This window comes from Rhinolophus ferrumequinum, chromosome 10 (genome assembly GCF_004115265.2).
Source record: "Rhinolophus ferrumequinum isolate MPI-CBG mRhiFer1 chromosome 10, mRhiFer1_v1.p, whole genome shotgun sequence".
In the NCBI taxonomy this organism is placed as follows: Eukaryota; Metazoa; Chordata; class Mammalia; order Chiroptera; family Rhinolophidae; genus Rhinolophus; species Rhinolophus ferrumequinum.
This window is the reverse complement of record NC_046293.1, coordinates 75,500,654-75,527,566: the sequence shown is the minus strand read 5'-3', so window position 1 is coordinate 75,527,566 and position 26,913 is coordinate 75,500,654. Positions and strand designations below refer to the sequence as shown.

The following is a 26,913-nucleotide window of genomic DNA, read 5'->3' as shown; positions in this document are numbered from 1 at the left end:
TTTTGTGCCACAAGACAAAAAAAGAAAGAAAAAAGTTTAAAATCCTGCTAAACTGTAACGTGGTCATTAAATTTATGAATGGTCCTGGCTGACCTACAAATGTGGATTTAAAGGAGGTCAGCACCCTTAACACTGTTATTCCTTGTCCACACCGCATGTGGAACAATGCCAATATCCCCAGGGGTGTCAGTGTTACTGTAAAATAGTTCCTGCATCATTTGAAGCATGTAGACTTGTACATGGGGTGTGTGTATGCGTTTCGTGCACTGATCTCAATATGAGTTCTAAAACTAATCAAGTTACGATCCGGTAAAAATATTTCATTTTGCTCCCATGGTCAGTTTTAAACCAGACATTCTGTAAGGTTAGTATGGCAACTATCGATAATTTCCCAATGCTCATTCATTTAGAAGATTCTGGTAAATTGTCTTACTATTTGCCCCATCCAGTGTCTCTTCTGTGTGAGGATCATACACCTTATTGAATTTAGGAGTGGCCACATCTCACCAAGGGTGAACTATGTCATTCTCAGACAAAAGCTTTTAAGAGTATCAAAAGACACACTACTTTTCTTTTCTCAGAACTGTAACAGTTGAAGAATGTATCAAGATGGAACCTGCCTCAACCTGAGTCCCCAAGTGACTGCAGCAAAGACAACAGTGCTGCCAAGCTACCATGGACAGGCAGCACATATGAAAAGTGAACATTGTTTCTAGTCACTGAGCTTATTGTTGCAGCATAACCTTGCCTCTTCTAATGGATACACATAGATTCTCTGATAGATTCGCTTTTTATTTATTCAATCCCATTTTTCTATGGCCGCTTGTAATGCATGTTAATTTATTAACAAAGGTTAAAAAAGGGTATTCCAATTTGCCTGTAGTGGGACAACTTTGGTTCTATCAGAAAAACTATACTGTAGCTATGAAGTCTATCCTACGACAGTGGATCCTCCCTACAAAATTATAAAAATTCACTTAAACACAAAGAATAATGATGCTCCTTAGCAAAAACTAAAAGCAAGGAAAGTGATGAAGGCTTGCAGAATTCCAAATACAAACTGCTTGTTTAAGATAGTATCTTTTTAAAGCTAGTATCTATTAAGTTGTTGGTGATACTGTTTACCAAATTAATTAATAAGAATGAAATTGGCAGAGAAGTGTAACTTCCACTTCTAAATCAACTAAATGCAAATTTAAACCACAAAATTACTCTAGTGATTTAAGATATATATTGTATATGATATAAAGTTCTTTGGACATTTTACAAACTGAATTTACTAATGCAGCCAAAAGTAATAAAATGCACATCAAAATATTTAGGCACGATACAGAGGGGAAAACTCAGTCAACTATTAAGTGAGACTCTCATGTTTAAGGGCAGTCTCAACATCCCCAAGTTCCAGGGCAGCAATTTCTCCGCGTGTGATAGAATAAGAGTATTAAATCTCAAAGTGCAGAGGGACTGTTAGAGTAGTCAGTTATTGGACAATGTTGCCAACAGAAAGAAATGTGATGTTTCTGTTGGAAAAGTAAAGGTTCAAATCAACTTACCTATCCTACTGAAAATACTTGAGAAAATTCCAATTCAAGCCGAATTAAATGTTGTTAATTTGCTTTTCATAATAGGCCTCCCAGTAATTTCAGAAATTTGGAGATCTAAATTACAGGTATCTTTTTAATAATGTTTACTTTTATAAAAAGGACAGTGTTCTATTATGTCCATTTGTTTATGTCATTTAAAGCTACACCAGTTTATTCAGGTAGTCTAGAGTTCTGTGAAAACACCTTTTTGAATTATGGAAATATAGCTTCTGTATTCTCTTTGTTTTCAAGTAATTGAGACTGTAACTTGTTATGAGACACACACACACACACACACACACACACACACAGGGGTGTGTGACTGGTCCTATCTTTGCTTCCATCTCTGAAACAGCACTGAGAGAGAGAAAAGCTGTGCGGCAGCGCTGTACATAGTCCTCACGGTACTTCCCTAGGTACTTGTATAATGAGTTTGGGTTTGGCAACTAGCAAAACAGAAACCACAGTGCTATTCAACTTCTATTTAGTTAATTCTTAATTAGTTAGATTTTTTTTTTTTAACACAGGGATAGCTCTGTTTTTAAATTTGGTGACATTGCACCTGCATAGTATGTGGCTTGATTATTTTGCCAATATCTCCCTCTACTGGAAGTACCTGTTGTGCTTTATTACATGCTTCGTTGTATTTACTCTTAGTTTTTCTACACCCTGTATCACTATTCCACAGAGGTTTCTTTTAACATCTGTTAATTGGGCATCAGAAAGCGAGGGCAGCAAAGGGCAGGGCAGAAGTTGTTTTCTGTAAATATGAGATCAGGAAATTTCTAAGTATCCTTTTTAACAGAAGAGACCAATGTGCAAGGAAAGACAGAAAAGTTATGGATCACATAACTTTATGGAACACATAATGGATCACGAAAATTTCAAGATAAAGAAATGAATAATGTTTCCAAACTAAAAATAAAATAGAAACAATGAATGCATATATAATATTTATGTTTAATAAAAATAAAATTTTAAAACTAAGTATCTTATTTTCCTCGAATGTCATGTATCACTTTACAGAAGCCTGAGTACTGTTGGTACTCACAATAAGTCACCACTATTATCCCTAACATGTATTGCACATATTCTATGTGCCTGGCACCATGCTTAACTCATTACACTTAATGGAAGAGTCCTATAAGCTAGTTATGTACTGCTCTTATCCCCACTTAAAAAGAAAGAAATTGAGACAGCCTGCAATTTAGCCAGGTTGACCCAGGCACTCAGAGGCAAGGTACGTGAACCAAGCAAGTGTTCGATCTTGCTCTTAATTCCCACATTCGATTAGCATGCCACAGCAGGAAGTTCAGTGCACCACAGATGAAATCTGGCAAGACAACAGTTAAGAAAAGTGCGAGGCGGATCTGACTGGCAGATCTCACAGGAGTTCCGCTCTAGCGAGAACTGCCTCTGGCAGAGATCAATACAAGTAATATCTTAAGCTAGTTCATCTTCACTTTATCTTCTTAATTCTTTCACTTTCTTCACTGCCCTCAACATCTCCCTCTCTACCAGAAGTGATCTTAAGGTTTCACAATATTAAAAAAGTAATTTCTACATTTATGACAACTGATAAATCTCTGAAAAGGAAATAAAAAGTTTTTGTGTTAAGACTTTGTTGTGGTATCTGTATCTAGAAACAAAACAACAGTACTCTTTGATGTCCGGTTGTACAGCAACAATACCTAACAGGCACTTAGCAGGGAATGGAAGGAGGAAGGGATGGATGGATAGAGGGATGAATGAAAGCAATTCCTCAGTACACTTGCTATTACACCACCGGAGGAAGGGATGGATGGATGGAGGGATGAATGAAAGCAATTCCTCAGTACACTTGCTATTACACCACCACCAGCTGTACTGGGAGAAAGAAACAAGTTCTAAGATTCTGTGGAGGCAGAGATCACAGAGGGCTTCACTAGCAATGCTGAGCCCGTTAGAGCAGCACAAAACCTCATCTCAACCCTAATGTTTATAATCACAAGGTGAGAAGAGAGTGATGTAGAACATTTAGAATCCAACGTAAGATAAAATGCAATTACGTGCTCAATTCTGAGGTTTAACTGTGTTATAGGGGTTAGGGCAAGGTCACTATAGCTATTACCACATGGCCTAGAACAGTCCCACACCCAGAATTTCAAGAAGAAATCAACAGTACCCTCTTCATAACAATCTTCGCAAGAACACAAAAATGTTCTGTAGTCCACATCCTACAGATGTCTCCAATTCAGAAGGTTCAAAACTGAACCAACCAAACACTCTCATGCTCACCAAACCTTTCCTTTCTCCTGTTTCCGACCTTGTAGAATAGTGTCATCCCACACCCAGTGCTGAAGTTACAAGTCTTTATTTTAAATGTTCCCCGTGCCCTCCACCTACAGATCCAGCCACTTATCAGTACTAATGTAAAAATGACTTCCATGTGGGACCACCCCAATCATTGCCATGGTTCAAACTCTATTAACTCTCACTAGTACCACTGCAATAGCGTCCCGGGTGATTTCTTACCGGTAAAACCCCGACAGCACAACGCTCCACAAGTATTGGCCGAGTAGAATTGAACATGTTTTCTAAAATGGAAATTTACTTATATTCAATGCACATTTAATTACACATTTTAAGGCTTTGGCTTCCGTAACAGTTGACTTTGTTTCAATCCTTTGTACTTCCTTGGTAGACTTCAACAAAAAGTTGTATCTGTATTGCTGAACTATGAAAATTATAGATGCGATATGTTCAATTTTATGGCCGTTTGAATATATCTACAGAGGGTGCCAAAAAATGTATACACATTTTAAGAAAAGAAAAAACTGTATTAAGATTGTAATACTCAATATATACCGATAACAAAAGATGGACACAAGTCACATTTGACTTCTGCAATTACAAGAGGTGCTCAAAGAGGTTACCATCAGCGTCCGGACACTTCTGATTACAGCAAACTACTGCTTGAGCATAGACAACATCTCTTAAAATGCGTCTACGTAGTTTTTGGCACCCCTGGTATAATCCTATCATCTATGCAAAGAAGAAAATAGAATACATACTGTTGCTTTTTAAAATAAATCAATTTATATCACCCAATTATATGCTCAGAAACTTTTGCCTAAGCTACTTTAGGGTAATTTATAATTGCATATGAAATAAAAAAACATGTTATTTCAACATGTAAACCAGGCTCTTGTAAAGAATCAATATAATTAATATAGAATGGACACACATGTTCTTATTGTGCCAGTATTAACATCACATTGAATATATAAAGTGCATGTAACCATTTCAAAAGCATGTTCCTGTGTGACTATTTATAAAAATAAAATTAAATATAAAAATAGGAAAACCTAGCCATAGTATTTTAACTCTAACAGACCCCTTTCACAGTTTAATTTGAAGGAAAATAAAAATATCATATGAAGAAACAGCAATTTAGAAACTGATTTGGTAAATGAAAAAGAAACTTGATTAAATAATTCAGAGGTACCTACTATGTGCAAGGTAATAACTGAACCTGAATAAAGCTAATTTGCTACAATCTGTGATTCATCTGTGGAACAGGTATCTTATTCACAAAGCACGTGGACAACAAACGTTCGGTGTGGATTCCAAGGGGCTCAGCAATTGCCAGTTACAGTTCTACTGAGATGCCACATGGATTGCGCGTACTCGGGACTTTGCGCTTGTTTTTAACTGCCTGAGACCATCTTCTATCAGATATTTTCAGGGCTCACTCTCTCACTTCCTTCAGGTCTTTGCTGAAATGTCACCATTTCAGTGGAAACTTCTCTGACAATCCTATTTAAAAGTGCAATGCCACTCAAAGCTCATCCTCTCTGATCTTTTATTAATTTTTTATAGCATTATCACCATCTGACATAGCAAGTAAAATCCAAGAAAACACAGATTTCTGTTCACTGCTGTATTCCCAGAACCTAGAATGATGTGATATTCAGTAAGGACTCAATGAATGAATAAGGAAATGAATGAGCAAGAATTATGTTTGAATTCTAGTTCTCAGACTGTCTATCCCTGTGTGGTCATAAGTAATTTATTTATCTGTTCTAAGACTTGCTTTACCTATAAAATGGGGGAAATACTTATTTGTAATGTTGTTTTAAAGAATATACACATATACACACACATATATACACACATATGTATATATTCATATATATGTACATGTAAGTACTAATTACACACAGATGTGAGCGTGCGCACACACTCACTCACACACACACACACACACACACACACACACACACACCCGTCCTAACACAGGCTAGAACATAGTGGGCAACCCCCAAACCATGAAGTCCAAATAAGTAACTGAGTATTGACTTTGTTGGAATATGAGGTGGAAAATACTCAAATATTTAGGCCCAGAACACCATAGAGGCTTCTAGAGAAATCTTTGAAACAAAGATCAGTATAGACACTCGGTTTCTAATCGTGGGACCTGCCAAGACAAACGTTTGGAAGACCTCAGTCATTAGCACCAAGGCGCGACTAAGGGATAGGCGAGCTGCAAGTTGAGATCCAACAGAGAAGTCCAATAGTCAACACTGCATACTACATTCTGGGAGATTGAAAGCCAGAACTACTCAGTGTTTGGGAGCCTGGTGGTTAGTAACTGGGCACTATCCTAGAATCAGCTTTCAAGTACAGCAGAGAATTTTAGTACTAATGATATTTCTTACTGAATTTGATGTGAAACTTGGTAGATAGGTTCATATCTTCACTATGCCTGAAAGACCTGACGAAGAGTTTCAAGTTTGCTTAACTATAATGTTTTAATTTCCGATTATCAAAGAAGTCTCTATTTTCAGAAAATAACTAAAACCAAGAGATAGCAGAATGCTAAAAACACAAGAACTTCAAACTCCATTTAAAATTAGATGCATTTAATGAGTAAATATGTGTAGCTATATTCTAAAAAATAAACTTAAATTTAATAAACCAATGTGATTGTTAGCAAAATACAAAATAAATTCTAGATCGTAAAACCTTAAAAATCAATATTATCAGTGTAAAGCACATCTTAGAAATGAACCTATTTGAGCGCAGTAAGTGCTTAGAAATCAATCTCTTGTTCTCCTCCTGTTCGTATCACAAACATTTCATTTCCTCCTTTAAAGTCATTGCTGAACAGAAGGCTCCACTGGCCCACAGCACCTTGGTGATGCAGCAACTACAGCCACTGACCTCTTACTGAGAAAGCCAGTGTTTCTTCTCTATACATTGACTTGGGCCTAGAATTCCAGGCTTTCAAGAAAAACTTTTTATTATTATTATTGTTGTTGTTGTGGCAGGACACAATAAGGACTTTTTATCCCAGGTAAACTGTAATTTTTAAGTACAATTAAATTACTAATAAGGGACACTGAGAGAATAAAATTAAGTCACACCTCTCCCTTAAAATTGTACTTTTTGTCCCATTGGGCATTTCATTAGCTTGAGTTTAATTTCTTCTCTTGTTCTTATTCTAAACTCTATTATTTACGTTTCAACATTAATACAAAACGGGTATGTGTCTATTTTACTATCGCATAACTAAATTCAGTTATAATCATTTGCTAAAAGTAAAGGGAACATGCAAAAAAGGAATTTGCATTAAATATAAAGTTTTCTCTATTTAGTTCCTACTGCACCTCCAGCGGATCTTGTTTACTTGCTTAATTTTTGTAGTGATGCGCATAATTCATAAAAATCAGATCAATTTTACTCTTTAGGGGCCATTATTCAACATGGCTCCTAGAGAATAAACATACAATTCCAAGCTAAACTTTAAGTTTAAATTTGCCACTTTGATTTAAACTATCAAGTATGAGGGAAGAATTAAGATTTAGTAATTGACATTGGTGCTGGTTCTCCTCCCATAAGGAAGAACTATTCCAGCACTTGATAAAGATTAATTAAATAAATGTTTGAAAATACGTAAACATACCATAATAAGGAACAAAAAGGTACAAGAAAAAAATGAAGAATGAGCACAAGTGTTGGTCTAAAGTTGAATTCAGAGCTCTGTACTACTAATACTGCTTTCAACCTCTTATCCTAAGGTGTAAGAGCCAAAGAAGCCTATGAACCCCCTAAAGCTATATGTAGTTTTGTGTCTGTTTGTGAGCATATATGCTCTACTTGGGTGACCTCAAACACAATATATCTATAACAGAATGCGTTACTTCCCCAAACAGCTCCCTCTGCTGATTTTCCTAATTTGTGAATGGTATTATTCATTATTCTTCTTCAAGACAATCCCAGTCAAAATCTTGGAATTAGCTTTGATTCCTCCATTTCTTTGAACCCTATGTAAGTATCAGTCACGAAGAACTACCAATTTTCTCTACACATTATTTTTAAAACTATCGCTTCCTTTACATTTCCATTACCACCTTGCCCCAGGAACATCCTTCATCTCTAGACCACAAAGGGATCCGAACCAATGTCCCCATGGAAGGATGATTCTAAACAATTTAACAGATGAGTCTCCAGAAATTGGCTACAGTAGTTTTTCTAATCTTATTTTTAGCTATTTGTAAACGTAAGAATACTTTGCTCTGTGTTCCTCATGGTCCCCAAATATCTTCACTCTTTGGCTCACACTGCTCTACCTCCCTGGAATGCACGTACGCTCTCTGCTTAGCCACATTAAATCCAACAAGCACTTAATGACAGCCTACTATGTGGCACTCACTGTATACACCAGACACCAGAACTCAGACTAGGAGAGTCAAAGGCAACAAATCATTGTAACACAACATGCTAATAAAGGCAGGCATAAAATAATATACAGATGACGAGTTTTGTTAAATTTAATATAATTTGAAGGAAGATGAGAAATAAATGGATGTTTACTAAATCGAAGGGGTGGGAGAGTTTCAGGCAAAGAGGACTGCATGCACAAATCAGAGGGGAAAACTGCATGGCTCACCAGGACACAGGGCAGCTGAAGTATATAAGGTAAACGAGTAGACAGAGAACGGCAAGAAGCACTGATGATGCCACACGACTCCCTCATATTCCTTCCCTTCAACTTTGGTTGAAGACATACGTGTATCTTAAAAATTGAGAACTGACACCAAATTACTTCGGCCATCTTCATGATTAAAGTTGCTCTTGAGTCAGATCATGTAGAAAGTTCAATCGTTTACTACTTTGGCTGACCCAGTAATGACGGACGGGTCATAGGCTTTTTCATCCCAAGATTCAGGTTGATCAATGCCCTCAACATGACTGTGGCTTTAAAAGCAGGGACTGTTAAAACGTGTGGAGCTAAAAACTTTAAATAATCATATTTCCATTGGATCTGAGCACTGGAAGCAACACTAAGTGTCTTTTAGCCAAATGATTCACAACTATTTTTGGTTCTCAGTCTCCTTTGAGAATGTGAAGCAAACTCCTGAATTCATTTTCAATGGCTCCAGGGAAATTGACTGTGCCCACAAAGCAAGAGCCATAATCGTTGGTACTTTTGGGGGCCAGGCAGATTGTTTCAGTTTGTGAAGCTAGGTAGGGGAAGAGGGGAGAGGATACACCCCCATAAAGGGAGCTATTTGCTACACAAAGGCATATAACTCAATGGCCAGATTTTCTGATTTTTTTTTTCAAGAAGTAGCTTCAGTTTCAGATTTGTGTGTGTGCGTCAATTCTGAAATGTTCAACAAAAAATGTGGACACTTACTGGTCATGGACGACATGTTTATAAGCCCCATGAGACGGAGGGTGGCTATCTTTCCACCTTGGTTGTTGATGAACACCCTAGGCAGTTACTTCTCAGATGACAAAACTGAGGCCTACAGCTAAATGTCCGGTGCAAGATACATGCAAATCGGAGTTAGAGATGGAAAGAAGAAGGTCTTCCGACTTTGGGCTTCATCTGTCTCTCTACCTGAGGAGAGCACAATATAGAAAAGATAACTAATATTTATTATGCCTACGCACTTACATGAGTAGGTTTTAACATCTACCTCATTTACTTTGACACAACCCTTTCAAAGTAATGGTTCCCATTACCTTGGTAATGGGAAAATGGTAACTGAAAAATGGTTCCCATTTTTCAAATGAAAAAAACTGAGGCTCAAAAGCTTAACTAACTTACACAAAAGAGTACATAGCACTAAAGCATCAGAGCCAGGATTTGAAACCCTGAATGACGACCACAAAACCCATCTTCTTTCTATGTTGTCTCCTACTTGTGCACATTAACAGTGGAGGCTCCAGCTGGAGAGGAGACAGCAGGTAAGCCCAGAAGGTGAAGAACTTTATTTTGTAGAACCTATGATGGCTTTTGAGCAGAGGAATGGTAACACCAGAACTAAGAGTTTGAAAGATAACTGGAGATCAGCTTGAATGAAGAAGCAACTGTAATATAGAGCCTGAAGGCAAGAATAAAGCTCAAAGTTATTGTTAAAATTCTGTTGCAAGATTCAAAATGGAGGGGGCCAAATTATTTGCTATGGGAGTGGGAAGCAGCCAATCCAAGAGAAATGGAGAAAGAATAGTTGGCAGATTATGGGCCTGAGTAACAGGAAGAATGTTAATGCCATTTATAGAGCTCGGCGGTTACATTGTGGTGATGAGATGAAAAAAAAGGAAAAGAAACATAAACCTCAGTAGTCATAAAGCCATGTAGGTAAGTTTTGTTTTGTTTTTTGTAAATCAGGAAAAGAATCTAAATCATGCTAAACAATGAAAATAGGTTACTAAAACAGCAATCTTCCAGTGAAAGGTTGATGACTTGACATATTTAAACAAACAACCACATAGAATGTTTATCTAAACAAATAGAAGGCACTAAACTTTATTCCGATTGGCTAAACAAAAGTATAATTTAATGAGGAAAAAAATGCCACTGATGAGAGGAATCTCCATGAACTTTGTTTTACTGAATTTCTTAATAATTGAAAGGTATGAGGTGGGGTTGGAGAACAGAAATGAGGGGTATACCATTAAAAACTACAATATAAATTCAAATTCTAAGTGGTCTCATCGAAAAAGAATCTGAAACACTTGACAAATTATCCTGGGTCCCTGCAGATTTGTGTGCATTTTTGCTCATCCTGATTTATAATTACAGCAGCAACCGAGGAAATGGGCTGACACTTCCCACTATCTTACTGTGGTTTGATATTATTTCCACACTGGAAGTCTCCTAAAAAGACCCGGGAAAACAGAGTCCAGGATGAAATACATAAGGAAAGTAAATGAATAAAATTTAAATACAACAGAGTAAAACAGACGACACTAATTCTTTCTTTTTTGTTTTAATTTTCCATTTCCAACATGCTTTCTGGCTCCACGTGTTTCAAATTAAATGTGAGGACAATTTCAATGCACCATAGTCCCACCACCACCAAAAACTACTTAGGATGGCCAGTAAGAAATTTAATCTGTTAAAATGCAACAAAAATAATTTAAGCGAAAGCTCAATAAAATAATAATCTATCACAGGCATACAGCTTCTGTGTTGTTCGGCTAAAATGATAGTAAATTAATTATACAGATGCTCACCAAAAGGAACCAATCGGAAACATTTATTCAGCCCCCAATCCTGGTAAGGATCATTGGAGGGACAATAACAAGCAACAGGAGAAGCAGCACAGGACCTCAAGAAGCTGAAAGAGGAGAGTCAAGAGTGGCCTGGAGGCTCAGGCAGGCTGTCACCAAGGATGGCTTTGCAGGCACAGAAACTGGAGTTCCCGAGCGCTGAATAGGTTTTCCACAATGGATTCTAAACAAAGTTACAAAAAATTGACTTTAATATACAAATTTATTAATTGCAGAATCATAATTAGAATAAAGCCAGATATTCTTAAAGAAAATTTTAATCAAGCGGTGTATCATTGGTTGCATTGCCGCTGTAGTCTAGATCTATTTCTGCTTCATAAAATATTGTAGCTATCCTAACTCAGAATATTATTTCCCTCTTGCTTTTTGGAAGAATTTTCTCAAATTTATGAAGACCAATTAATTTCTGAAGAGCAAAAGATGCGTCACTTGAGAATGTTACATATTTATATATGTAGTTATTACTTTCTCAGGACATAGCCCGGTTACCTTGAAGCGGGTACGTATAACAAAACTTAATCTCTGAGATGAGATATAGGAGATATGTTTGTTCTACCAGCTAAGCATTTAGAAGCTATTTCTAATGGCCTTTTTTTGCAAATGGTTAATCTCACTTACATATGTAACGACTTTTAGAAATTTTAACGTGAAGTGATGCCTGTCTGGATTTCATTTTCAAATTCTCAGGGTATCTTTTTGTAACCTGCAAATATTGAATGAAGTGCTACATTTTCATACAGGGAAAAAATAGTTACTGATTTCTATCTCCTCAAATTAAATTACAAAACCTACTAGTTGGATGAGATCATACATAAACAAAGGTAATAAATATAACATAGAGACCACGCCAGGAATAACAGCTGTCTAGTTCAAGATCTATGCTTCATTAATTTATTAGCCACAATTTATTCAACCCAAGTTATATTCCCTGTTCTACGTTAGGTGTTATATTACAACATCTTTAATCTTTACTACAACTCTGCACGATCATGTAAAATTATACTTTTGGAAAACAACAACAATTGGTTGCGATCTGCAATTGCCAGCTCATAGCTGGCCTAACACATAGGCCACAGTTTTCCCCACTGAATATATAAAATTTCACAGGACACCAATATCACTCAAGGTCTGTGACCATGACAACTTCATAATTATGTCTGAGCACAGACAAAAACAAGAACACTGTGCAAACACAAACGCTTCCACGCCAGCAGCCCCATGGAGAAGTTCACAGAGTGAGAAACTGAGGCCTGCTGTCAAGAGGCAGCACCAACGCGCCACCTCTGTGAGAGAGACACCGTGGCGACGACCCTCCAGCCTCAGCCAGGCCTTTTAGCAACTGCGGTCCCAGCCAGCGTCTTGACCGTGACTTCATGGGCCCCTCAAATCCAGCCAGTCTGCTCCTGAATTCCCGACCCACAGAAACTGGGTGAGATCACGTAGTTTGAAGGCACTTGCTATGCAGCAATAGATAACATATAACAACATAATTATGTGTCAACAAGTATGTATTTTGCCAGTTAAAAGAATTATAAGTTGTACCATTAAATATTCATTACTACTGTATTTTCCTTTCATTCTCATAGTATATGTTCTTTTAGTTCTTTGAATATATTTATAATAGCCACTTAAACCCCTCATCTGAGCCCAACCAGAATTAGCTCCGATTAACCCATTTCTCCCCCCCCCCAGTCACACTTTCCTTTCATTCTTTGAACACACCTACTTCAATCACCATCAGGGCTCACTGGGAATCATATTCCTGAGTATGAATCACACTTTCCTGTTTCCTTGCAATCTAGTGATTTTTGGTTAAAAAGCAGAATTGCAGATAATTCATTGCAGAGAGTCTATTTTTCCTAAGGATTTTGTTGTTATTCTGCTAAGCAGCGAACTTGCCTGAACACAAACTGTGAACTCTCTCTCTCCTTCAGTGTGCAGCAGCTCACGTCTCTGCTGGGTCACTGATTTACCAGCCCGCTCCCTGAGTGTATCCCTGAACCTGTGCAGGTTAGCAGGCAGGGAAAAGAAAGGTTTGGGTAGATTCTATTAGGTTGGTGCAAAAGTAATTGCAGTTTAAAAGGTTAAAAATAATGGCAAAAACTGCAATTACTTTTGCGCCAGCCTAATATCATCAGATTGTGTGGCTCGCCTCTATTTCCAAGGTTCCCCAGCCTAAATTTCCAGTTGCTCTAATCAGCCCTAAATTCTGCCCTTTGATACACAAGTTCATGTAGACTTCTGATTTTTGCCACCCAAGCTGTGTACACTTTGGGGAATATGCTCCGTTGACGGTGAAGTAAATCTGCAAATCTCGCCAGGAGCTCTGACTTTCAGAGGCTCACCATGTCCTTAGCTTTGCCAGGGTTTTCCCTGGACTCTCTGGGTCTCCCTTGCATGTGCAGTTTAGAGGGTATCCGGCGATTTAGGCAGAGTTTATATTAATACTTACTTCTTAGATCACAGCCCTTTTGTGGCTCTCTTGCTTCCAGAGTGTACCCCTTAAATTCCCGTCATCTCTGATCTCTGAACTTTGTCATTACCACCTTGAGCTGGTAAAGGTGTACCGTGTTTCCCTGAAAATAAGTCCGGGTCTTATAATAACGTTTGCTACAAACGATACAGTAGAGCTTATGTTCAGGGGATGTCATCCTGAAAAATCATGCGAGGTCTTATTTTCTGGTTAGGTCTTATTTTCGGGAAAACATGGTAGTTTTCCACTGTCAGATCTAGAGGGGCTTGGAGCACCCCAGCAAGAAAGCCATTACATTTCCAGTTCTTATCCAATCAGTAGCAATCTTTCAATAGTAAACTTCTCATGTTCCTGCCTATGCTTGGTCATCTTCTAGAATCTTCCAGTAGTTGGTTTTAGTAATATGGCCACTGGTTATCGTTGTCTGCTAGAGAAATTGCCTGACCTCTTTGAGCTGCCGTTGCCTGAAATCTCCCTGCACTATTTTAATAGCCTCCTACCTTGTCTTCCTGCTTCCGCCCTTACCTTCCAATAACCGCTACTCCACACAGAAGCCAGAGTTATCCCTTTGAAATGTACATCACGTATCCTACCTCCACACAAATCCTAAAGAGCTTTCCATTTTACCCAGAGTAAAAGCCGCGCCCTGAGTATGGCCTGCCAGTCCTACCTGAAGTTACCCTCTCAAACCTCATCTCTGACAGCCTCACCCGGACCCCTCAGCTGTGCTTCCCACACACCCAGCACGCTCAAGCATGGGTGCCTGCTCTTCACTCGGCCCGAAACACTCGTCCCTCAGATGGCTGGCTGCACGACTGGCTCTCTCACTTCCTTTAAGTCTCCGTTCAAATTTTGTCTTGTTAGAGAAGACTTCCTGATCACCCTATGGGAAATAGCATTTCCCTCCACCACATGGTCATTTTTCACTGTCCCTTCCTACCTTGCTTTCCTTCACTGCATTTACCGCCACCTGATAGTATATATAGGGAGAGTGCACTGCGCAGGCACCCTCACTGAAACATGAGCTCCACGTGGGCAGGCACTTTGTTCTGTTCCATGCCATTAACTGTAGGGCCAAGAACAGGGCCTGGTAGGTGTAAGGAGCTCAATAAACATTAGTCAAATGAATGGATTAAGTGCTATGCGTTAGGCATTAGTCTTAACCCTTTCTACGTATTACCTCTATTTCACCCATGAGGAACTGAGGCACAGAGTTGAAGCCTGAATTAACAAAGCTGAGTTGAAGCCTGAATTAACAAAGCTAATACGTAAGTAGTGGAGGCGGGACTTGAATCCAGGTAGTCTGTCTGCAAGACCCACGTATTAGCCTGCTTAGGCGGCCCTAACAAAATGCTACACACGGGATGGCTTAAACAACTATTTTCTCACAGTCCTGGCAGCTGGAAGTCCAAGGGCAAGGCGAGTTGATTTCTGGTGAAGCCTCTCTCCTTGGCTGCCTTCTGGCTGTATTCTCACATAGTTTTCCTCAGTGTGTGGCCTCCTGTTTTCTTCCTCTTCCTACTGGATTAGGGCTTGACCCTTATGACCTCATGAGACACTAATCATCTCCTTAAAGGCTTCATCTCCAGATACAGTCACAATGGGCATTCGAGCTTCAACATGAATTTTGGAGAGAATTCAATCCGTAACACCCATAATTCATGCCCTAGAAACACAGTTATTTTCAACATCTTTCCTTTTTATTTTGGATAATTAAGATTTTTTTCTGTAGGTCTTTCTACTTGAACAGAAGACAAGAAACTTTCAGGACTCGACCAGGCCAGAAGATCACCTGGCAAGAGCAATCTATTAAACTAGCTACACTGAAGATTTTCAGAAACAACTTGGTCTCATAAAACACCACAGGATTGTGCCAAACATCTGTTAGTGTACTCCATACACTGTGCATTAACTCAGTGCAGCTCTGGGACCTGTGTTTATTTGTAACTCCTCATACAGAACCAGCAGATCACCATATTCCTTGTGAGTCCCTGCTGGAAACCTGTTCCAGTCTCCTGGCTGCTCCTTAAACACACGGTACAAGCAAACACCTCAGGGCCTCTGCACTCCCTGCTCTCACTACCTGGAATGCTCCCCCTCCAGATCGCTTCAGGATCCGTTTTTCTCCTTGTTTAGGTTTTTTTTTTCTCTTTTTTCTTTTTTTTTTCCTCTCGTGTCATCTCCATGAGGTCTTGCTGGAACAACCAATTTAAAATTGCAAACATACTTTCCTCCTGCACTTCCCCTTGTCTACTCCTTCCTTTTCTACTTAAGTTTTTCTCTGTGGCACTTTTTTTGTTTTTGCGAACTCTCCCTCTAGAATGCCAGCAAGAGGAAGGTAGGAATTTGTGTTTGTTTTCTTTACTGCTATTTCCCTTGATCCTAAAAAAGTGCTGGCACATAGTAGACACTTGGTAACTGCTGAATGAATGAACTTCCCCAAGGTCACACAGCTGGTAAGTGGTAGAACTGGAATTTGAACCCTACCTGACTCAAAAATCTAAAAATTTAACTACTAAATTATAGTGTACATAGTAGCTAGCAATTCTTTAATAAGATACAAATCCAGTGAAAGGATTCTAATGATCTTCTCTGGCACAAACAATGGACTGTACATAGTGATGGAGAAAATGCCCATTTTCAAATAATTCTTACATAATCAAAAATTAATATTCCTTACAAGCATAAATTATAAAAACCCATTCTTTTTAACACTATAGGCAGCTGATCATTTATAAAATTAAATATTTTGTATAAAAAGATTTACAGGGCCAAAGACATTTCAAAGGTAAACAATCGAGCCTGGATTCCATTGTTGTTGAACACAAAATAAGTTGAAAGGTTTTCCCAAAAGCCATTAGTATTTTCTTCCCAGCCTAAATAAGTGGAGTCACTCATTCATTCACTTTTGTCAACTATTTATTAACCACCTATTCTGATCAGACATTGTTCTAGGCACTCGGGATACAGCAGTGAACAAAACAATTCTTACATTCTTGAAGGGGAAACAATAAAAACAAAACAAACAAAAAAATAATAAGAAGAAATGTATTAGTCTCATAAAAATGTTGGTTGTGATAATGATGGCCTTTGGAATTCATTCCTAAGTAATTCAGAGTAGACGTTTAGCGTGGTGATGAAGCCCTCAGACTCGGGGATCAAATGACCCAGGTTTGAGACTCCACTCAAAGCTGTGTCCCTGGCAAATATAACTCCTCAAGTTGCAATTTCATAATTTGAGAAAAGTAAAAGCCAACTTGCAAGGCTGATGGAATGATTAAAAGAGATAATATGCCAAAAAAAAAAAAACAAACAGCAGGCTGCAGAGTAAATAAATGTTAATTAATCCTATTATTAGGAAATGTAAGACAATCTAATTCTTCCATTGCATGAAGACAAAGCTCAACCCATATGAAAGTCTTGGGCTTTATATTTAAAGGTAGCTTCTTTTCTTTTTTGGGAAGCTACCATGAGTCATTCATTCGTTCAGCAAATACTCATTGAGCATTTAAAGCATTACAGATCTTTTACTAGGTGCTGGGAATATATCTGTTTACAGAAAGGACGTGGTCTCTGCCCTTTTGGAGTTTTAAGTTGCATATTATCAAAAGTACTGGGTATTAGGAGAACAAACTGAAAAGGTGCCTAACTTTTCAACAATAAACAGACTTTAAGGAAACCAGTATTTACAAAGTCCTATCATAGGAGGCCCCTCTAGGGGTGTTTTGCATTCAGAGAATACTCCATGAATAAGGTTCACCAACAAAGGCAAGGTTGGGAACATCTGGAAGCCAAGCAGGAGAAAACCCAGGAGACTGGTGTGCTCACAGTTTACTTCCAAAATATACTAGCCTTGGTTGAATCTAAGTTTCTTGAGGGTAAGAAACCCCAGAGCCCACAAAAATTAAAGGTACACGGCAGGTCCTGTAAAAACCGTTTCCAAATGAACTAATCAATATTCCAGATCCTCCCTGCTCCTCTTCTAGTCCCCGGTACAAAAGTTCTTCCTTGTACTAACGAAATGGGCTTTTCACTGGCCTCTCCGCTTTCGCCCCACTAGTCAGGTCTTCAAAGAACTATCAGTTATCTTTGCAAAGGTCGTGACTAAATAGCTCCAAAGTTGACCATGACACTTAAAATCCAGTATGCTTTCAAAGTTAAAGACAGCCCTGGGCGACGCGGCCCCGCCTGCCTCCCTGGCCTCACCTGCCGCCGGCCCGCCCCTGGCTCCAGCCACTCAGGCTGTCCTCCTGCACCTAAGCCAGCTCCGCCCGGGCCTGCCTCGGGGGCTGCGGGGTGCGCTGGGCCTGAACACCCTGCCCGGGGCTCGCGGCAGGCTGGCACCACCTCGTGCTCGTGCTGCTGACCGCCTTACTGACAACAGCCTCCTCCCACAATCGCTAGCACATTGGCCTCGTTTTATTTTCTTCTTGGCCAGGATCAGCACCTGGAAGTAACTTGACGTATTTCGCAAAGGGTTGGTTTGCCTTCTCCCGTGTTTCCACGTGGCATCTATAAGCCCTGGGAGAACAGTGTCCCCCTTATTTCCTCCCTGTCAGAAATGGTGGCGGAATTACTACATGAACGAACGCCCAGCCTTGTTTCTAGCTCTGCTTAAATTGTGGAAATACAAAAGCACCCAGGGACGACGTAGAGATCCGGAAGGAACGTCCGCACCCCACTCCTCAGACCCCAGGGTCCGCTTCCCTCCGAAAGTCGCCTCGCGAGCGCCGCCCAGGCCCGCCCCGCCGCCCACCAGCTTCCGCTCCGGCTCCGCTGGAAAGCACGCTTCGCTGGGTGGGACCTTCCCTCCGCCTCCCTGTCCGCCCCTCCCACCGCCATTCACCTGATGCTCTCTCGGCTTCCACCAGGGGGCGCGCCTCCGAGGGCCGGGCCTCCGCCTCCTCCGTCGATTTCTTTAGCACTGCCAGTACTGTCTCCGGAGGCAAGTCGATTAGTTGCTCCCACACGGACTCCGTGTAGAAGTCCACCGTGTGTGCATTGGAAATGGACAGGGCTTCGCGCAGGAATCGCAGAAGCCCCTGCAACTTGGCACGTAACGTGGACAGGTCCTGGGTCACTGGGAGCGGGCAAGAAGCCGCCATGACGCTCACCCTCCCGCGCTGTAGGTGGCGCAAACGTGGCCGTGAAGCGAGTGGGTTCCTTTAAAAGTTGCCCAGGCCTGATGAGTAGAGCCCCGATCGACGCGGTGGCGATCGATTGCTTCTGCCTGATGACGTATTGGACGGCGTCCGATGTGGTTTTCTGGCGACGCGATTGGTGTGCCATGGCGCCGGTGAGACCAGCAGCAAGGTGGCGGACAGGCAGTGACGGAACGCCTGGTGAAGGAATTTTTCCGGTCGGATTGAAAAATAAGAATGCGAAACACAGGACGTGGCGACGTAACCATCCGCAGGCCTTCATGGGGAGCGTTCGCGAGGGTAGGAAGGCAGCGTTTTACCCGTCCTCAGGGCTGTGAAGTCTCAGAACACGCGACCCACCAAAGCAGGGACGTAGGACTTAGGAACCAGATCGGCCCTGGTTGGGGCACAGGAAGTCATTCCCAAGCCCGCTGAAGTCGTGGGTTTCTCTGAGCTCTGGGTGGGAAGTGTTGCTAACTCTGTATGTAAACGTCTTCCCAGCTTATCCCCCTTCTGGATCAGAACTGTCCCTCTACATTTCTCAATGAAACCGTAAGCAGAGAACGTCTAAGGATCCACTTCAGTATGTATGATGTATATGCATTTGTGCATGTATTAAGGAAAAGCATAGAGAGGACAGGGCCCGAAATCTGCTGCCGCATAGCCTTGCTGATTACAAATACTCCAGAACTCTCCACAGTCTTCTCGTTCTGATTTTCTTTACTTCGCCTTAGTTTGTGTTTGACATCTTGTCTTGCTGTCCGTAAATTCCCTCAAATCTCACTTGGAATGTATAAATCTTAAATGAGGTCAGTCTTTGGATAATCGCTTGCTTTTCAGAAAGTCATACACCATCTTCTCTCGTTCGTGTTGAGTTACTTTTAAAAATTAATCGTATAAGTAGTTTCTCTAAGATAAAGGAGTAGTTACGAGATGTGTGTCTTTTCCTTAAGTATTTATTGAAGACTAGATTAAGTGTTTAAGATGAATTAAGGAATTTGTCTTGATCTGTGAGTACAATAAACTGGAGTTGTGTAACACCCGTCAGTTTTCCTAATTTGAAATTCTACTTGAAAATCTGCAGGACTAGTGTTTGGCCTTTTTGCAGAGAACCAACGTACTATTCATTCCATTAGTTTAAACTTGTTTTACGAAACAACCTTTTAAAGCAAAACAAAGTACTTTTAGTATCTGAATGTGATGATAGAAAGCTTTCATTTCAAATTAACAGCTACGTTTTTCATGCAACTTATTTTCCGAGAAAGTAATTAATGATTGATATTCTTCAATGTAGGACAAGGATTTGCATTTCGAAGAAAATTGAAGATACAGCAAAATTACAAGAAATTGCTGTGGAGGGAAAAGAAGGCTCAAACGACACAAGAATCCCAATTCAGAGATCGATACCCTGATCATCTGAAACACCTCTATTTAGCTGAAGAGGAAAGACTCAGGAAGCAACTTAGAAAAGCTGACCAGCCTTTGTCAGAAGAACAAGTTAATCAGAATTTGCCAGAAGAAGAATGTAACATTGACCAGGCTTTGTCTGAAGAACATTGTAGCATTGACCAGCCTCAGCCAGAGGAACAGTATAAAGAAGAAAGGGTAAAGTATGTATTGTCTTCTTTTGAAATCCTTTGTTTTAAATGTAAGTAGTTTTATGAGAGAGACTGTAGGATAATTTATGTAGAAATTGGAATTTTCTCATTTAAGGCATTTTAGAAGTCACAGTGAATTCAGTGAAAATATTTTCATGGAAGCTTTATTTTTTTCTTAATGCCTTAATTATGTTAGTTTTGCTTAATTGAAGAGGCAGTGGAATGGGAATTAAAAGATCTGGGTTTTAGATTTCAGCCTCTCAAGTACATTTAACTTGGACCGTAGTTAATGTCTGTTATTAATACATGTTTGTTTGTTTTTTTTTAATAATTTTTGAGAGGTATGGTGTAGTGGTTAACAGCATGGATGGACTCTGGAGCTGGACTTAACATGTTGGTGCCCAATGTCCTTTTCTCTAAAATGGAAATGATAATAAGTATGTAATTCAGAGTTGCCATTTTATACATCTCAAGAATGGATTGTTCACAGACTCTGTGGTGTCCCTGATCTAGTGTGACATTGTGAAGACTAAATGAGTTCATTTATTATATGTACTTTAAGTATATAGTACATGGGAAGTGCTATATGAATGTTAAGTACTGCTGCTGCTACTACTAATCTAGATTCTTTTTCCAGAGGCATGGACTTAGCATACATAAATAAAAAATGGCATAGCTCCGTAAGTTATAAATGCTAACTTACAAAGCTTTCTGTGCACATATCCGAAGTTAAAAAACCACACTAAAATCTAAACTTTCAGAGAAGCCAGGTGTTATGTGGGATCATAAGGTTTTACTTCAATAAAATTCCATCTTTTAAAATTGTGAGTTATTTGGGCTAAACATAATAGGAAATAGGACCCCATGCAAAGTATAGATGGGGATAAAGACCAGCGACACTGAAAATTCCATTTTTTCAGTAGGTTTTCTATTATATTACTGAATAGTGGGTATAAAGCTCAGACAGAAGATTAGCACTAGAAATGTAGGTATGAATCATTTCCGGTGATGAATGAAGTACAGAGGATTTAGTCATGACACAAGATTCTTACCTTCTTAGGTAAAAATCATATTTTTAAAGATTGCTTATTTTTGAGGTGAAAGCAGGGAAATGTTGAAGAAGTTAAACAGAACAGCCTTAGTTAGAGAAAGAGGGGAATACAATGACAGCTATGTCAGTAGTGGACAATTGTGCAAAGTAGGCATTGGTAAACTCTCAAATACTATAAAATCCAAGAAGTTCAGCACTGAGAACAGGTCTTTGGATTTGTGGTCTAGACTATCCTTCGTGACCTTGGAGAGGAGATTTTCGAGAGAGAAGCCTAATTAAGTTTTTAGCCTTACATGTAGCATCCAAAGCCATGGTTATGGGTACGACTGCCGAAGAAGAATATGGGGACCAAAGAGAGAGACACTTTGAGAAAATCCTGGAGTAAGAAAGGGAAAGAGGCTCTAGCATGGCACACTGAGAAAGAGCAGTTAGAAACAATCAGGAGAGAAGAAGGTCACTAAAACTAAGGGGATGGAATTTTCACAAGTAGTGAATGGTCTATTAAGTAAGACTGAAAAGTGCCTGTTGACTTGATCATCATATTTGGCTAGAAGGTCGTTACTGTCTTGACATGGGTAGTTTGATTGGAATGTTGAGAGCAGAAATCAGATCGCAGAGTTACGGAGTGAATGTGAAGTGACTGTCTTTCTAGATACTTGACTATGAAAGGATGGTGAATGGGAGATTGGTGGTTAGAAGAGGATACAGAGTTTGGTGATGGGTAATTTATGCATTTGTTTACTTTAAGAAGGCAGCTACTGAAATGTTATAGTGTGGTTATGAATTGGTGCAGTGGAACGTTGAGAGACAGGAAAAAGGAAGATTATCAATTAATCAGATACCCTGAGGAAATGGAATCTGGGCCTAAGTGGTTGAATTTGCCACAGTAGGCTGGGACACCTTCATAGAGGGGAGAAATACTTCACGATAGAACCGTTCTAAGTGGAGGTGTGGGCATTTATAACTAAGTTGATGAAATGGAATAAAGACGAAGTCAACAAGAACTTTGGGATTAAAGTTCGTGTATACCCATAACTTCCATAATGTCCTTCAATTGAATGCCTTTCTTAGTCTGTCATTTCTGCCATTCATATGCTGGTTTCCTGGTTTTGTTTTTAAAAATTTATTTTAACATTATAGGATCTTTCAAATCTTTCTGTTTTTTCCCCTGGTTGAAATATTTCTCCAAGAGTCTCCATTTACCTCCTTTTAATCTATATCTTGAAAACTGTAATATATTTTTAATATGTTATTTGTATATTTTATTAATAAATTAACGTTCTCTTCTTCCCCCTGTTCTTTTTCCCCCTCTATTAATTTGCATTAGTGAGATTTTACTTATACAAGTACTATATTTTACGTAGCTGTCATAATTTTGGTTATAGTTTTTAATCCTTGTGACTTATTTGTTTTCATTTATTTTACAAAGTTCCATTACTATTCCAAAGAAAAATAAAAAGAAAACATCAAATCAAAAAGCACAAGAAGAATATGAACAGGTGCAAGCTAAGCGTGCTGCTAAGAAACAAGTAAGATCTTTAAGAATATTTAGATTTCGTTTTTCCTGTTTATCCCAAATGTGTATGTAAACGGTGCTTCTTAGTATGGGGGACACAGTGTGCCCTCTGTTGAGGGTGTATATCTGTTGAATAAATGAGTGCTATGAGCAGAGTTGGAGAATTTCAACATACTCAAATTCCTTGATTGTTTATATTACGGTGAGTAGGTGACAGTAGTAGGTCAAGAATAGGACTTTAAAGATACTGTTCATAGGTTAATATTACAAGCTTCTGGGATAATGTTTACCAAGAGTCTGGTCCAGGAACTTGTTCTTTTAACAAGTACCTCAAGAGATTCTTAGGTAATAAAAATTGAGAACCAGTGACCTAAGAAAAATATATGTGACTTTCATATTTTACATTGAAGCAAGTAAAAACCAGGGGCAGGGGTGTGAATAAAATATTTCTTTACTATAAAGAGTTAGTCTTGCCAATTAAACAGCCTACTAGATTAATTTAGCAAAATGTTACCACTCTCGGTAATCATTCAGAAACCCAAAATTAAAACAGACTTTTCAAATGAGTAAAAAAAAGTATCCACCGCTTCAACAAAATTATCGTTTTGTTTAATCTGTGGTTAACTCTTAGTTTTTGTATTGAATCTTTTTTAATCTATCACTTTAAAAAGGATAGTGCATCAATCAAACATATCCCAAAGATGGCACTGACATAATGTTTTTGTTTTAGCTTTAGAATTTGAGGTTTCTTAAACAAGATGCAAAAATGTGAAACTTAAAAATCATTACGATGTACACTTTAAATATCTTACAATTTTATTTATCAATTATACTTCAAGAAAGCTGAAATTAAAAAGAAAAAAATCTGGAAGTTTCTGGAAGTTTCACATCAAAGAATTTTATGATTATTCTTAAACTGGTGTCAAACTAGGTAGGATGAAGCAGAACCATTTCTCCATGGAAATAGTGGACGTTTGGTTCATAACTTGTTACTTTCTGCTTTTTTCTAACCAACTCTCTGATATCTGCCACCGTTGGAAATAGTAAACCAGGTGAAGTATAGTAAGGACCATTATACTGTAAAGCATTTAGTGTCTAAAATTTCCGTTATATACATAAATGCTATGATTTTGTAATCATGAAAATAGGCAGTTTTTTAGATTTTAAATGTTAATAACCAGCATCATTACCCATGAGAAATCAAAATTAAGAACATTAATTAAATAAAGACCCATTATTGATGGTAAGACTATTTACTTTTTTTTTTCACTTTGTTTAGTGAAGCTCTACAGGGATACATTAGACTCCATATACCTAAATTTACTAATAAGTTCCAGATCTTTATGTGCTTGTTCAAATAACTGAAGTACTCTACCATATGCGAACATAAGTTTAAGTGATAGGGTGTATCATTATGGAGAATTGCGCAGACTTGAATTCACAGTATCTGGATATGAGACTCGGCGATAACAATTATTTGGGATCTTGAGCAAGTCACTTTTGATGTCACTGAGCATCAGCTCCTCGTCTGTAATGAAGATAAAAACAGCATAAAAGTTTGAAAGAATGGAATGTATGCACTGTGTTGTATGTGAAAGTACTTGGTTAATTACACGTCACCATACAAATTTAAGGTTGTGTCATTTGGAGGTTATGTGTGTTACAGGGGGAATTGAAAAACAGTACACATATTACGTTACTTAAGAACTTTTTTGTTTAACTTTTATGTTTGATTTAGTAAAAATATTGTAGTACATTTCAAGTAGTGCTTCTCGGTTCTATATACTTATGTAACTTTGAATTGTGAACTTGTCTTTCTCTTAGCAAATCAGATGAGCATGATAATTCTTAAATGGTTAAAAATCATAATACCTAGCACAATGTTTTGCACATATATAATATGTAGTCAAAAATTCGTATAGAATTAAATCTGTCAGGTGGCAAGTTAAAAAGAATATCAGATATTATGGAAGTGAAGATTTTAGTGTTACATGTACTAGATAAACTTTAAAGTCCCTTCTAATTCTTCAGTGGGTCTAGTTAAATGATGAAGTCATTTTGTAAATATGCGTTCTTTCTTCTTTGCTCTAATTTTATTATTGTTTAATAACTTTATGTTTTAGCATGTATTTTAGTGCAAAGGCAATAAGAGTAGACTACTTTAGTAATGGGTAACACTGAACATTTTGAAAATATAAGAAATCATCCTAAGGTGTTTGCATGGTGATATCTATTTCAACACAATTTCTGAACTGTATCTACTGTTTGTTACTATGTAGTCAAAGTTACTAGTAGTCAAAGTGACATATGTTAATAATTTCAGGAATTTGAGAGGAGAAAACAAGAGAGAGAAGAAGCTCAAAGACTCTACAAAAAGAAGAAGATGGAAGTGTTTAAAATATTGAGCAAAAAGACTAAAAAAGGCCAACCAAACTTGAATTTACAAATGGAGTATCTTCTTAAAAAAATACAAGAAAAAAATTAAATTAGACATTTTGTCCTTAATCAAGAGTTAAAATATCTGCTGTCTATTGAAATCTTTTGTATATGTAATGTACTTCCTACCAATTAACTAAATTTGTCAACTTAAACTGGATTGCTAAGCTATACTAAATATAAAGAGTCCAGATATTTTTGTTCTCATAAAAGAAAATTTTCTATATACGTTCTGCATACTATTTGTTTATTATTTATTTGCTCTGAAAGGAAGGAGGGCCTGAGGAACTGAAAGAACCTTCTACCTGGATGACAGGTTCAAACATTTAATAGTTTTGTATCGTATAAAATTCAAGCTTTCAATGAAGTGTTTCAATGCAGTTTTTCAATTTAGTAATCACCTATTAATGGTTTTAAAATTCATCTTGATGAAGGAGGCAAAAACTCTCCTTGGACTTTTAAATTTATTTATTTTCAATTAAGCACATGTTACAGTGGGGTAGGCTTTCATGAAACCTGAGAGGAGGATACCTGGGTGCTGAAACTACCTTCTGCCCCCACTGTAACTACGTGGTCTTCACAAAGCAGAGTTTGGTATAAAAACTCAGAAAGCCTGGTAATTATAAACATTCCAAAAGTGGAAGTACATGGCTTGTTACTGTAAGATTGTGGATGATGATGGGAACCCAGCAGTGGCTGGCACAGCAAGGATTAAGCTTTCCAGATCCTGTTGTTGTGTAAGAACATTGTCACCGGAATATTACTAGTGGTGTTTCTGTTGGTACTCTTGTGAGCCAAGAGAAAGTACTGGAATACTGCCCCTCCTGCCTCCTTGCAATCTCTGCAAAATGAGAAAGGCTTGACTATCATTACAAACAAAAGGACTGTACAATGATATTTGTGAAATACTGCATAATAAAATTTAAAATGATAAGAGATACAGCCTGAAATTGCATTAAGGTTTAAGGGGGACCTTGCACTCTAATGATCACTGCACATTTAAAAGTGCATTAGCAGATGCTGAGGAAGCAACTTACTAAAGAAAGGCAATTTTTATTGCAATGAACAACGCTTAGAAATGTGTAATCCTTTTGTTATATTGTTATATTTGTAATACTTTTGTTATATTGTATTTAAAGTAAGCAATTCAGAAAAGCTACATTTTGCTATGTTGGTGAAGACAGTACATGATGAAACAGTAAAATATTTCAATTCGTTTATAATGATTTTGCCTATGCTTTCTTTTGCTTCTAGACACTCAGTAGGACAAAACGTGGGAAGCGATCTAATCCTTTTGAGAGTAAATATTAGTTAAGTTCATTTCAGGAACTTTTTTTGAGTAGTTTCTGTTTATGCAAGGTCCAGTTAAGGGTTTATTTTTTTTAAGATTTTGTTTAAAATATAGCTAACATACAATATTATATTAGTTTTAGGTGTGCAGCATAGTTATTCAACAGTACCCACCTGGCACTACACACAGTAATTACCACATTACTGATTGTATTCCATATGCTATAAAGTGATCACCTAAGTCCAGCAACCATC

The 26,913-nt window shown here is 38.3% G+C and overlaps 2 protein-coding genes across 3 annotated transcripts in view; one reads left to right on the top strand and one right to left on the bottom strand.

Annotated features, from left to right (window-relative positions):
- The window catches only part of METTL25 (methyltransferase like 25), a 92,321-nt gene extending 73,554 nt beyond the window's left edge, over positions 1 to 18,767 (bottom strand). For both annotated transcript variants that reach the window (XM_033117538.1, XM_033117539.1), the window contains exon 1: positions 18,473 to 18,767. In XM_033117538.1, coding sequence (XP_032973429.1) covers positions 18,473 to 18,731 — 259 coding nt within the window. In that variant the 5' untranslated portion in view covers positions 18,732 to 18,767. The remainder of the gene's footprint in view (positions 1 to 18,472) is intronic.
- Positions 18,768 to 18,817: 50 nt separating this feature from the next.
- CCDC59 (coiled-coil domain containing 59) lies at positions 18,818 to 26,559 on the top strand. The gene is made up of 4 exons (XM_033117541.1): positions 18,818 to 19,067; positions 20,062 to 20,377; positions 22,846 to 22,945; positions 25,256 to 26,559. Exons 1-4 carry the CDS (start codon positions 18,860 to 18,862, stop codon positions 25,415 to 25,417), a joined length of 786 nt encoding a protein of 261 aa, XP_032973432.1. The 5' UTR covers positions 18,818 to 18,859; the 3' UTR covers positions 25,418 to 26,559.
- The last annotated feature ends 354 nt before the right edge of the window (positions 26,560 to 26,913 follow it).